This window comes from Mchenga conophoros, linkage group LG20, assembly GCF_057382185.1.
Source record: "Mchenga conophoros isolate Kocher_MC1m ecotype Shallow Benthic linkage group LG20, M_conophoros_male_GT1.1, whole genome shotgun sequence".
Classification (NCBI taxonomy): Eukaryota; Metazoa; Chordata; class Actinopteri; order Cichliformes; family Cichlidae; genus Mchenga; species Mchenga conophoros.
The window spans coordinates 9,482,068-9,495,754 of NC_140545.1; the positions used below are offsets into that span (position 1 = coordinate 9,482,068).

At 40.3% G+C, this 13,687-nt stretch overlaps 1 protein-coding gene across 5 annotated transcripts in view; it reads left to right on the forward strand.

The window, feature by feature from the left end:
* nphp4 (nephronophthisis 4) overlaps positions 1–13,687 on the forward strand; it is a 171,823-nt gene that overhangs the window by 115,388 nt on the left and 42,748 nt on the right. For all 5 annotated transcript variants that reach the window (XM_085259409.1, XM_085259410.1, XM_085259411.1 and 2 more), the window contains 2 exons: positions 89–276; positions 13,355–13,515. In XM_085259409.1, the coding sequence (XP_085115535.1) occupies positions 89–276; positions 13,355–13,515 (349 nt within the window). The remainder of the gene's footprint in view (positions 1–88; positions 277–13,354; positions 13,516–13,687) is intronic.

The window sequence follows — 13,687 nt, forward strand, 5'->3', positions numbered from 1 at the left end:
TTTATTTACACTGTATTCTTATACGGTCATTATCATTGTAATCATTATTTTTACATAATAACAATCATCTCCTGCTGTCTTTTCACAGAATAGCAGCACCGGGTGTTGGTCCCGATTGGCCTGAAAACATCTACTTCACCTTCCAGTTCTATCGCTTTCCACCAGTCACATCACAGCGGCTCAAGTTGCTGACTGGTGACAAGGTTCAGCACAAAGCTAGCAATCCACTTCCCTGTGTCCTCGCCTCCATTAACAAAGATGGCACAGTTAACACTGGTAAGAATTCGCAGCTTAAAAAAATATTGTTCATTCCATTTTTTAAAAAATATTATATAATGGTTATGTGTTGCCTTTGTGTCCCCTAAGCGATAGATTTATCAGAAGATAACTGCATATTGCATGCTTTAGAAAATCGCCACACTTGTGTGTGAGACTCTGCCGTTGATTATAAAAAGTGTACGAGGCGTATATCTGTTCCAGATTCAGAGTTTATGCCAGGCTGAGATTCATTGTACTGCTCTCCAGGTTAACATTGTACAATCACTTCCTACAAACTGCAAGCTCATTCCATGATGCTCCATGATGTTCTCTGATGCTGAGGCACTTCTCTTTCAATCAGCCAAGCGGGCGCTGATTGATGTCAGGTCTATTCATGTAGCAACTAATGAAATGGAAGAGATATTACAGCTTCTGACAGAGCGTGATATTGAGCGCACAAACAACACCCCCCCACCCCATTCCTACGCCCACCCGTATTCTCTATTCCCCAGACACACACTTCAGTCTAACTCTGTCAATATTTCTCCGACTGTCTCTGCATCTCTCTCAGCCTATAGCATCCGGAATGCACTTCCACAAAGCCGTGCTACATCAAGACAAATCCTTCCAGATATTGTATTGCTGGGAGCCTTTTCACCTATTTCCAGACAGCTGTTGAACTACTAAAGCTTTCCTTTCTTATTTGAAGAATAAAACGCTTAGCTTATCACCACCGGCGGTTAGTCCATTCACAGCTTGTTTCCACAAATGTCAAAATCTGCCTCATGTGCCTGCATGCTTTACTTGCAGAACCACAAAAACTGTTTATGTACAATTAAAAGTTTTCCCTTTCTGTGATGATGTAATTTCAGTTGGCTAGCTCAAATAGCAGATTATAACTTAGGGTATCATTAGCTAAAAGACTAACGCAAGCTGAGCACACAATGACCCAAATGAACCGGATATTTTTTTTTGTATTGGGTTAAATTGGTGATTCTGTTCAATATTAATGGAATTTTGAACATATTTAATGTCACTACAAGAGAATTTGTGTATCAAAAGTAATATAAGCTAAACAGAGAGTGCGAGGGAGGTGAATCTGAAAGGAAAACTTGATTTACTAAACCCTGGAGTTTTGTTTCTATAGCCTTACTTAGTCTGCTTTGTTACTGCTGCCATCAAGTGAACCTAACGAGAGGGTATTTTTCTTTCCTCTTTGTGGATTCATTCCACTTGATTTCATCCCGTGCATCTTATGATCCAACTGATTTAAAGCAATCTTTTTTTTTTAAGAAACATTTGATATGCTGCTCATTTTACTGCCAAAGGATATAGTTAGTACTGTTTTATTCCTAAAAATGAATCTAATGACTAAGGTGTAAGACATAGTTTTCACAGGAGCTTCACAGGATAGTTGGTGGTAAAGTTAAAATGAGAGTGGAATGTTGCTTTCTATCTGCTGGGAGACACAATCTCCATAAATTTGTTTTACTGTGTCAGTCTTATATTTCCGGCTTGTTTTGTACTGCCACAGTAATAATTCTGTAGTAATTTTCTCCAGTCTAGGTGATACTGTAACATTTAAAGCTTGAGCTTTTGTAAGGAATCTCAGTTTACTGCAGTAATGAATAGTTGCAGACCTTCAGCAGCGTAACTACACTTTCTCCTTCAAAAGCATTGATACAGTGGGTCAGTGACATCTTGTTGCATAAGATTGTTTCAACTTAATTCAGTGTATTTCAGTAGCTCTATTATTATTGAAACTCTTCTGTAAAGCATGATTGAGTCAATTGAAAAAAAGTTCCTATTTTATTCTCATTCTTTGAACCTTCATTTCCTGAGGAAATATCTATTTCTTGCTTCAGTCGTTCACTGCTTAGGTGGCTGTTCAGTGTGGCCGTGTCAAATATAAAATTCACGGTCATGTTTTGTTTGTTTGTTTTATGATGTCCTCTGCACTCTATTCAGCATGATTGCAAAGCGCTACAGTTCACACATTGTACTTTAACGCTCTCTGACACTTACTTTGAAAAGTTGATGGGTTTTTTGCCCTGCTGTCAAAATGTATCTCTTTAACGTGTCCATACCTGAATATCAACATGTTGGCAGGATTCGATTGTGATCAGAAAAAGTCATTGCATACATACAGACACACACAGAATGTTTTCTTGCTTTTATCCTGATAGCTAAATACACCTCAACTTGTGCTAGAACCGTCTCTCCTGGTATAATAAAAACATTTAGTGAGGAAGCAGCCACTGTATGAGGCACCACCTTCCCACCTTTTGGCCTTAATGTGTGTGATGGAAGGTCAGGGGATGGTGGAGACCGCCTGGCCACAGTTCAGTGTAGTACAACATAGATGAAAAGCTGGTTGTCAGTTTCTCTTTCACTATGGCAAAGAGAGAGCCTGGCAGAGAACGGATGGATAGTTTCTCTGGGGGAGTGTCTGCGTCATGTGTTTTATGGTATGGACTTTTCTTTGACCTGTTACAAGTTGTAAAACGTTATTATTTACATTTAAAGTTGCATTTGCTTAGTTTACTGCATTGCATCATTGGATAGAAATTACTATTGCTATTGCAGTTCAGTGACAGAGGGAGTGCTATATATATTTTACTACTACAGATTAAAGAAGACAGTTTAATCACTGTTTTTCAATAATGTTTTTAATTTCTAGCTATACTGCACAAATTAGTCCAAATGTAAAATCTTGAAAGCACTCTTTAAGTGATTTATAAAGATGTGAACGATCCAAGTATTGTACGAGATCAGTGATTTGGTATCTGCTCTCTGGTTTGAGCTTCCTATGTGCGTGTGTGTGTGCAAGAAACGGTAAGAGTCAGAGATGGGAGTTTTAGAGAGAATATGGAAACTGACTTTGAGCTTCAAAGCTGCTATGGTTATTCAGCTTTGTGATTCTGTGTCCTACTGGGTGGAAGTTTCCCAAGAGCCGAATGAATTCCTAAACCCTGCTTAAGCAGTCGCTTAATGAAATCATTAGGTCTCGCAAAGTTTCTTCCAATCCTGCTGTAAAATTAGCTTGAAGAGGACACCTGATCAGGTTGAGTGTAAATCTTCACATGCTGTAAACCAGCGGTCCCCAACCTTTTTTGCGCCACGGACCGGTTTATGCCCGACAATATTTTCACGGACCGGCCTTTAAGGTGTTGCGGAAAAGTACAACAAAATAAAACTAGTACCAGTACCGAAAAAAAGAAGATTTATTCATTCACACGTGAAAAGACCCAGGAAGACCGAGTTAAAGATAAAAACGATAACAAAATAACGCTGAAAACCGCTAAAAACCCTGAAAACCATACATTTCACACCTGAGCCTCAACTCTCGCGGCCCGGTACCAAACGACTCACGGACCGGTACCAGTCCGAGGCCCGGGGGTTGGGGACTGCTGCTGTAAACCACTTAAACCAGTGTGGCTGTAACAATATGATACATACCTCATGTGATTGTGTTTTAGAATCCATTTTGGTATTGGGCTTATCTTTCTGCCATGTGATCAGCTTTCTACATGGGAAATGATGAATACGAAGCCTGGGAGCAAAATTCAAAACCACACACCCAGCTTTCTTTGTGTAGAGAGTCAGTGCACAGAGAAATCTATGTGTCTTCCAGGCATTTTATGATATACAGACCAAGTGATTGTGGTGCAACTGAACACTCAAAGACTGAGAGGGAAATGAGGCACAGTTGGGTGTCTTGATGTTTACCTTATGGAAGATAACTGAAGCAGAAACTACAGTGTTCTGCCTCAACGGCTGATTTCTCTTATTTATTGTTTTTTTCCCCTTTTTTTTCAATTTGCAAGTAATTGAAATGGTTAACGTGTAGCTGTTAGAAATTAAAGTACAAAGAGCAAATGAAATTGCAATCATCTGTCTTTGTGTTAATTAGTAATTTGAGGCTTCAAAAAGAGACAATATTAAAGTCAGCAGTGGGACACAGCGGTGGAGAATCTGAACAGATAGTAGCAGCAACAAATCAATATGTGAAGTGTGTTATTTTTTATTTTTTTCTTAGCAAATATCTACCAGGGATAATCCCAGATCCCCACACAGCCAGAGTCCACCCACACTGCTGTTTTTATTTGCTTCCTGATTAGAACTCTTCTCGGGAGTGCGTTTGATTGACGTGTCTGAGGTTTTTTCTCCTTTTTTTCCTTCTCTTTTGCACATGTATTGCTCATTAAGATTAAACCAAAAAAAAAAAAAAAAAAAACACCAACACAGCACCAATAGAATAAACACAATACATAAATACATGTTTATGTATTGTGTTTATGTGTTGAAGCCCTTCTAAACAACACATCGTTTTCTCATCAGATACAGCGTTACACGGTTTGAATGTGCATATCAAAAGTGATGGAGGGGTTTAGTTCGTTCTAGAGAGAAACCTTTAGAAAAGTCCATTATTCTGTTGCATGTTTCTGTTCTCTGCCGACTTGGGGCTGTGAAACATCATCACTTTACACCCACACTGACTCCCAACAGACAAGAGTCAGAGTTCCTTGTCCACTGTGTCACATTTGCATTAATATATAGTTAGACATTTGCTGAAAATGACTGTTATCTCAGCGTGTGGGCTGCTTTCCATACAAATGTATTGATCTAAAAATGGTGTGGATTATTAATCAAGTACATAATAATCCAGACATTGCAATAAGAAGCCCTTAGTGGCCGGTGTGATCTTTTCTTTCGTTCGTTCGTTCGTTCGTTCGTTCGTTCTTTCTTTCTTTCTTTCTTTCTTTCTTTCTTTCTTTCTTTCTTTCTTTCTTTCTTTCTTTCTTTCTTTCTTTCTTTCTTTCTTTCTTTCTTTCTTTCTTTCTAACAAAAAGGCAGACATATTGGTAATTGTTGATCTACGGTTCTCATCAGTCCTTTCCACATCTATCAGTACACTCTGTGCTTTCTCTTTGTTTTCTTTGCCTGCAGCCCTCACAGTGTTTTTGTGAATTGTTGATCCCTCCCTGGGTGTTCAGGCTGCCCAACCTGCTGTAAACATACCAAGTGCCCGCCCGTCCAGGTTAGGGGGAGGTATGTTGGGTGCTGCCCCTTGTCTGCAGGTCGAGCCGCACATACACGCGACCCCGTGCAACCCTTGGGCCAGATCTGTCAGTTCCTCCCCACTTGTGAGCACAAACACACAGCACATTCTGTCTCCTTCTCTCGCTCTCCTTCTGTGCTCTCATTGCCACACGTCCACAGCACACAACCCTAGAGCATGCTGAGAGAATTAATGGTCCAAGTGGAAAGAGTTGGCGGGTGGTTGGGGAGATGGAGGGAGGAGGGATTGGTGAAGGAGGAGGAGGTGTAGGTTAAAGGAGAAAGAGTTCTGAAAAGACTATATCACGAGTGCCGTGGTCTTTCTCTTCCCTCTCTCTTCGCCTGTTTCTTTTGTATACAGACAAGCCTGTGATGCCCTCTTAGTAAAAATCTAAAGTTGTAACTGTCATGTAAGTTACGTGAATTGGAGATTTTTCTATAATCTACAGTGTGTCCAAGTCATGGCCCACAGGAAAAAGTTGGCCCTTCACAAATGTTAATCCAGCCTGCATATCGCTTTAGGTTCTTAAATAAATTTCAATTTGACCTACTCGGTTGTAGAAGTCATCTGCAAAGCAGTGTGCACCTCACACACGTGCTAAAACTGGATGCAACAAACAGGAAAGTTAGTTCTTAAGGCAGACCATTTCAGCTGTGGTAGGAGACTGAATAAACTATGCCTTCACCGAGTGTAAAGAGGCAATTTCTGTTTTCAAAGAACTTAATTTGTTGTCTGAATCCACATACCAGTAAAGGTATGGAGTCATGGACAAGGAACAAAGGCTTTGGAAAGTCCCTGAACAAAAAAAAAAAGCTGTGCAACTGTGTGTTCCTTCAAGGCCAAACTCAAAGTGATGGAGATGCAACGGTATCGGTTTTGTATCAGCAGCCAGCTTCATGGCAGAAGCTCGGCTGTACGGTAAAAGCTGTTTTCCTTGCCTTATGTTTTTAATGAGACAGTTACTGAGCTCTGATGTTCAGGCCTGCAAAACAGCCTATATGAGACTTGTTAAAATAAAATATTCGCCATTGTTCTAAGCTTTTACATCAACTGTAAATACAGGCTTCTAAGTCAATTTGTTATAATTTGTTTGAATTGTAATCAGAATGCAATATTTTTTCTTGATAAAATGCTGTCATGGTTAAGAAACTTTTGTTTTCTGGCTTAATCCTCTATGCCAGGCACATCAAACTCATTTTACATTGTGGGACCACTTTCATCTTATGTGGGCTGGACCAGTAACACTCAACTTTCTGTCAATGTAACACATTTTAACTACACATTTAATCAATGACACGATCTTTATATAAGACAAAATAACACAATTTTAACAGTATGTTTGAGAAATGTTGCTAAATTAAATGAAGGAAATCTGTCAGCATGACTCTTTGGGCTTAATTTTAAGAAGTAAATGTGTGAAATAACAGAATTCTATAATTTAAATACTGTGGTGTGTTTTTTTGGAGAGGGTCGAGTAGGAAGGAGTAGGCTGTAAAATGTAATAAAAAATATAGTTAAAAGTACCAAATTTAAGTCCTCCACATTTTCCTTTCCATGGGCCAGATCAGAGTCTTCACTGGGCCAGTTCTGGCACCTGCGCCTTATGTTATACACTCCTGCTTTATACAAACCAAACTATACACAAATAGGCTACAAGATGCATAATTTCCCAATCAAATGAAATCCTGTTAATAAGCTATATGTCTGACCCTTGGTGTGACCCTTACGTTAGCGAAAGTGAATTTGACACCCGTGTCCTACTTGGTACTCGTTTTTCTTTTTAATTTTGAAATCTCTTTTTAGAGATCTGAGCAGAAGTCTGTAAGACATTCACTGTAATCTTCCTCAACCTATTTACAGGGGGTGTATTTTCTTTGCTACTTTATTGTTGTAAACCCGCAAATGCGGCTCATCTGTGAAGCACTTTGATGTACCTGGGTCTTTTAACACTAGATTTACTAAACCTGCGCAAATTTGCTTAACTTCCCTAAACCCAACACCCCCTAGAATTACTGGGTTTTTATTTTCTGGTGCAAGTCCCGAGGTGTTAAGCACCCCTGCTGAGATTTTCACAGGTCGTCAGCTCGTTTCTCCTCCAGCTTTTGTTGTGCAAACCACCCATTATCCTTGAGGCCTGGCACATTTGCATTTGCTCACTCAGAGTTGCTCAGATCCAAGTCAGGCCAAACCTCTGTGTTACAACTTTCAGAAATGCCTGCCGTACCTATACAAAATATCCCACACATTGACTGACCTGCAAATATAAAAGACGCACATTCACACCTTCCTTGACTCTCAGCACAGATCTTCCATTGTCACTGTGTATGTGAGGAAGTGGCATTGCTTGACTACAGCACAGTGCTGTGCATAAAAGCAGACCGACCCAGGCGGGAGAATGATTTCTTGTTACATTTCTGAGAACGCACATCAGGATGGCCTCCGTATGTGCTATAGAAGTAAAACTGAAACTGAAACTGAACTGAAACTCTCAGCACTGACCAACTGTGTTTGCTCTTGGAACTGTTTCACATACAAGGGTCAGTACTACAGGCAGAAACATAGGTGTGTCATGGGTTCCCCACTTTGTTGACCAATGGTCATGACAACTTGCATATTAATCATCAAGAAGCTGACCTCATAGCCCATTGTTTGACAGTGGTGCTAGTTTCAGTAATTATGCAAATGTACTGAACCCACTGACATCCAGATGAACAGAATTTCCTTACCTGAAAGATTGAGCATGCATCAGGACACTTTCTTCTGTATAATCCTCACTTACATTACACTGTTCCTTGGTGCAGCCTCAGTTCATTCACTGACTGTTAGCTCCCATTAAGCCCAGTTTCTTTTATTGGCTGCCCCAATTCAACTTTATTGTCATTGCACATGTTACAGGTACAAGGCAACGAAATGCCTTGGTTGCATCCATCCAGAAGTGCTTTAGCCATGATATAGATATATTACAAATATATATTAGCAATAATATAGATATGTAAGTATATTACAGAAATGGGTCTATTATGGTATGTTATAATGTACACGGTATGTTATGAATATGCTATAACTATAAGTATATACAGGCTGTAGTGAGTACAAGCTATGTACAGGCTATGAACAGGATATAAATATGAAAAACTATACAGAATATGAAATAAAACAACTATACAGAAATATGAGATATACAACTATACAGAAATGTGAACTATGCAAGTTATAAACAGTTGTAGAATTAAAAATTATCGTATTGTACAGAATGATTATTTACACAGAATTATACAGTAGTGCAGTTAAGATAAGTGAGATATGTGAATAATTTCTACAGAGGCTATATAAAGTGCTAGTGGTTGTGAGTGGTGGTTCAGTCCATGTTATTATTGTGTTTATGAGGGTACAGTTGTCCATTGTGTGTGTGTGTAGGTGGTTGTATCTCCAGTCCATGTGTCTAATGTGAGGCAGAGTTCAGGAGTCTGACAGCTGTGGGGAAGAAGCTGTTCCGGTACCTGGTGGTCTTAGTCTGGAGGCTCCTGTAGCGCCTCCCAGAGGGCAGGAGGGTGAAGAGTCCATGTGATGGGTGACTGGGGTCTTTGATGATTTTCCCAGCCCTTTTCAGACACCGCTTCCTGTAGATGTCCTTTATGGCAGGAAGTGGTGCTGAATTAACATTGGGTTTTAGGCTAGTTTTTTTGTTTTGTTACGTAGGGACAAAGTTTCATATGTTAATAAGATGATATCTTTGTTTCCAACACCCAGGAGAATTTCTTGTAAATTAGATCCCTTGATGTGAATGAAAGCTTGTGAAAGGAAAAAAATATTAAAAGATAAAGTGGGTCACTGTTTTTTTTATTTTGGAGGTCATCAGATTGTAAAAATCTAAATCACCCAAGTAGCTGATTCAAAAAGAACTGGATTTAATTGCCTCTTTGAGCTTAGATCCAGCTATCTTGGAGGCCAACATGTAATTACAGGTATTTGTCTTAAATAAACCAGTCTTTTTGGACCTTTAAGAACCCTGTCTGTTAGCCTCAGAAAAGGCTATTTCTGCATGCATGCTTCATGGGAATACTGACACTAAAGAAGTGTGTGTGTGTGTGTGTGTGTGTGTGTGTGTGTGTGTGTGTGTGTGTGTGTGTGTGTGTGAGAGAGAGAGAGAGAGAGAGAGAGAAATAAGGAAAAAAGAAAGAAAATGTGCAAAGAAAAAAAGTTTTCCCTTCATTTCATGTGTGGAAAGATTCAGAGGGGCATGCTGGTCTCTTAGACACAGCGGGGCTGTCACCAAAGGTCCTCATTACTCCACTTCTATCCAGTCGACTGATTCTCTGCACATTCAACTTATGGGAATAAAGACAGCGTGGGGCTTTGATACAGACTTCCATGGATTCCATGGAAGAGAATTCTGGGAATAAGGTTGGCACGCAGACCCCATACTCACACATTTTAACACACCGGTGTAGGGATGATTTGGACGTAGAGGAAGATTCACTTTTCAGCAGGGTGTATCACACAAAGTATTCAGTTTACGTTCTCAGACTGGTTCTTGGCTTTTACCATAAACCGATTTAATCAAAAATAATTTTTTATGCGTGCGTCCCTGCATGTAGTCTAAACTGCTGTTTAATATGCAACATTTAGTGATGTTTAAGGTCTTGCTGTAGTTCTCAAAACAGCGTCTGTTATCTTACTGTGTGTTCAGTATTTTGTCTAAAGTGGAAAACCTTTTGTTTGAGTGATTAGTCCTTTTAAAGGTTGGAAAGTGACGATTGTGAATGTGCTGATTAAGCCATGACTTTATCCCACTGTTCATAAAATTACTCTTGAGGTTTTTTTGGCAGTTAGGCACCATTATCGTCTTGAATTATGGGAACCCTGGAGAGCTTCTGATTTTGTGAAATAGCTTTATACTCCCTGGGCATTTCACTCTGATTCTGTGCAGTCATCAGACCTAATGACTCCCAGTAGATGGCTAGTGCACCAGTTTAGAAATGCCCACAAGGTTGGCAGCTGATTCCAGATATTATGACTCTTCTCTATATTTAAAGCCATCTGGCTAGAAGGAACGGCTAACATAATCAGATTGGTGACTTTTTCCTCAGACTGACTTGACAAAAGTCAGATTTCAAATTCAAATTCAAATTTTATTTGTCACACACACACAACTATTCACAGTATGACATGGGGGTGAAATGCTTGTAGCTGTACAATGCCCGACCATTAAATGACAGAAAAAAAAGTTTTACAATATTTACTATTTACAGGTTACTACAAAATTTACAATTTAACTTAGGAATTTACAGTAAAGAATGTGCAAATAGCAGAAGAGATTATAAAGATTATAAATTATAGGAATTATAGGATTATAGGAAATGTGTGGTGGTGCGTGTGGTGACGTGTATGAGAGTCCAGTCTTATAGTGACGTGTTTGGGAGAGTCCAGTCCTACACCTGGTTCAGGGCCCGAATAGCCTGGGGGAAGAAGCTCCTCCTCATTCTCTCTGTTTTGGCCTTAAGGGAGCAGAAGCGCTTCCCAGACCTCAACAGTGAGAAGAGTCCATTGTTGGGATGGGAGAGGTCCATCATAATCTTCCTAGCTTTGGACTTGCACCGCTTGGTGTAGATGGACAGCAGGTCAGGGAGCTCTGATTGAATGATGCGTTCGGCTGAGCGCACCACTCTTTGCAGATCTCGTCTGTCCTGCTTGGTGCTGTTCCCAAACCAGGTGCAGATGTTTGCCGTCAGGACGCTCTCGATGGTGCAGGAAGTTCTTGAGCACCTTCAGTGGCAGAAGGAAGTCTCTAAGTCTTCTGAGGAAGAAGAGACGCTGACGGGCTTTCTTAACCAGGGAGTTGATGTGGCAGGACCATGACAGGTCCTGAGTGATGTGGACACCCAGGTATCGGAAACTGTCCACTCTCTCCACTGGTGTGCCACTGATGATGAGGGGTTTGTAATTCCTCGCCTGCTTTGTAGTGAAGTCCACAATCAGCTCCTTAGTCTTGCTGATGTTTAGGAGCAGGTTATTCTCCTGGCACCAGGTCTCCAGGTTCCTAATCTCCTCCAGGTAGGCCGTCTCGATGTTGTCGGAGATCAGGCCCACAACAGCAGTGTCGTCAGCAAACTTGACAATGGAGGTGGTGTCTGATGTGGCTACACAGTCCTAAGTGTACAGTGAGTACAGCAGGGGGCTTAAAACACAGCCCTGAGGCACTCCAGTGCTGAGTGAGATGGAGGGGGAGACTTGTTTTCCCACCCTCACTGATTGGGGTCTGTCTGTGAGGAAGTTGAGGATCCACTGACACAGTGATGAGCTGAGTCCTAGATCCGTCAACTTGGTGAAAAGCTTAGAGAAAAGCTTTTCGCCAAGTTCATGCAAGTTCATGTAATCGACAAAGATATCTAGACCTTGACACCCAAGTATGGGTCAAGCCCCCAAAGAATCGGATTTTATGAGTTTTTAACAGCTGTCTGGACATCCTACTGTTGATGTTGCTGCAAACTATTTCAGTCAGTGAGGGGTGAATCATTCCTACTGACATGATTTTCTTTTGATACAGTAGGTGCAGAAACAGTAAACTAGAGCAGTTACCTACAAAAGGTTTTCTGAAAAATTGAAAATCATGCTTATTATTATTATTATATAGCTGCCACAATCTCATCTAGGGTGGGATGATGTCTCCTGCCTCAATACAGCTCTGAGTGGTTGATTGTTTCTTCAGAAGTTAAATTTAACCAGTCCTGAATCAACTGGGATTTGTGATCATTAGCTGAGCTATTTGACAATGTTTTAATCAGTCAGTCTCTGTTTTCTCTGTATCTCACAGTAAAATGTGGCAAAGTAATAACACAGGTTAGTGCTATGCTTCATACCTTTACTGATGGCAGTTACACAACCGTAATTACAGCACTATAAGAAGAGACACAGAATAGCAAGACTTAAGCTACCATTCTTTCTTCATCTTTCCAAAGGAAAATGGGTAATAGGTGCAGCCATGTATTGAAACGTGTGCCAACAGACATGAAAATACAGTAAATAAGAGCAAAAAAAGAGTATAATACAAACTTGAAAATCATAATTTGATATGACCACCTTTATTCTTTAGCACAGTCTGAACCGTCTTAGACAGCTTTTTTGCAATGTCTTCAAGTATCTTCAGGAATAGTTCTCCAGGCTTCTTGAAAGACATTCAAAGCTCTTCTTTGGATCTTGGCTGCCTTTTGTTCTGTTCTCTGTCAAGATGATCCCACACTGCTTCAGAAATGTTGACATCTGGGCTCTGTGGAGCCCAATCCATGGCTGATAGTGTTACACTCTGTGATTTTCTATACAGGTATGCTTTTAGTGCACTGGCAGTGTGTTCGGATAATTGTTATGCTTAAAAATGAAGCTGTTGCCATTCAGATGCTTTCCTGATGGTATTGCATGGAAGATCAAAATCTGGTGGTATTTTTTCTGTGTTCATAAATCCATTAATTTTGATAAGATCTCCAAATACCACTGGCTACAATGCAGCCCCAAGCTATGACAGAGCCTCCACCATGTTTTACAGATGGCTGTAGACACTCATTGTTGTAGCTTTCTCTTGACCTACTGTGTACATACTGAAAACGATTTTAACCAGAAGTTTCAGATTGGGATTCATCACTCCAGAAGAGCAGTAGATGATGAGTGATCAGTCTTAGACACAATATTGGTTCATCCCTTGAGTTAGGTGCATTATTTATGCACAAATGATTGTTAGCCACTCTTTAGTGACTTAACAAACAAATCAGTTGACTGAAGACTTTTGCACAGTAGTGTATTTAATCCAGTACATCACCTGAACATGTTTGATTGTTGCAGTAGTTTGTTTACTCCATGGGATACATTCAGTAATGTCAGGCTGTTGTTTCTTGACTGTGTTAAAAATAAACTGGTGTCCAGTTATATTTGGGCAGTGATATTTGTTGTCATTTTGTCTTTTCTGTAATTCAGACGTTCACATCCATATTAGGTTAACATTAATGCTTTCTTTTATTTGAAGTCCTCTCTCTCCTTCTTCAGGCTCTCCAGGTCTGCAGCTGCAGTTCAGAGTAGATGATAGTTTCCTGAAGCCAGGGGAGAAGCGCTGGTTTCTTCGCTACCTGGCCCTCCACGCCATGCATATTGACATCTGGGACAGTGACTCCTTGCTCCTGATAGGTTCTACTGCAATCGAACTCAAGGTAAAAGCCTGTGAGGTCAAACCTGTGATCATAATGTGACTATTATGGTTTAGAACCACAACACTGGACTTCAGCTCACCTGATATTTTCCAAAAACTTCTGGAGTTAATGAGAAATACAAGACAGCAAGTTCAGACCACACCGTATGCCCCCCTGTCAACTGAGAACAGGA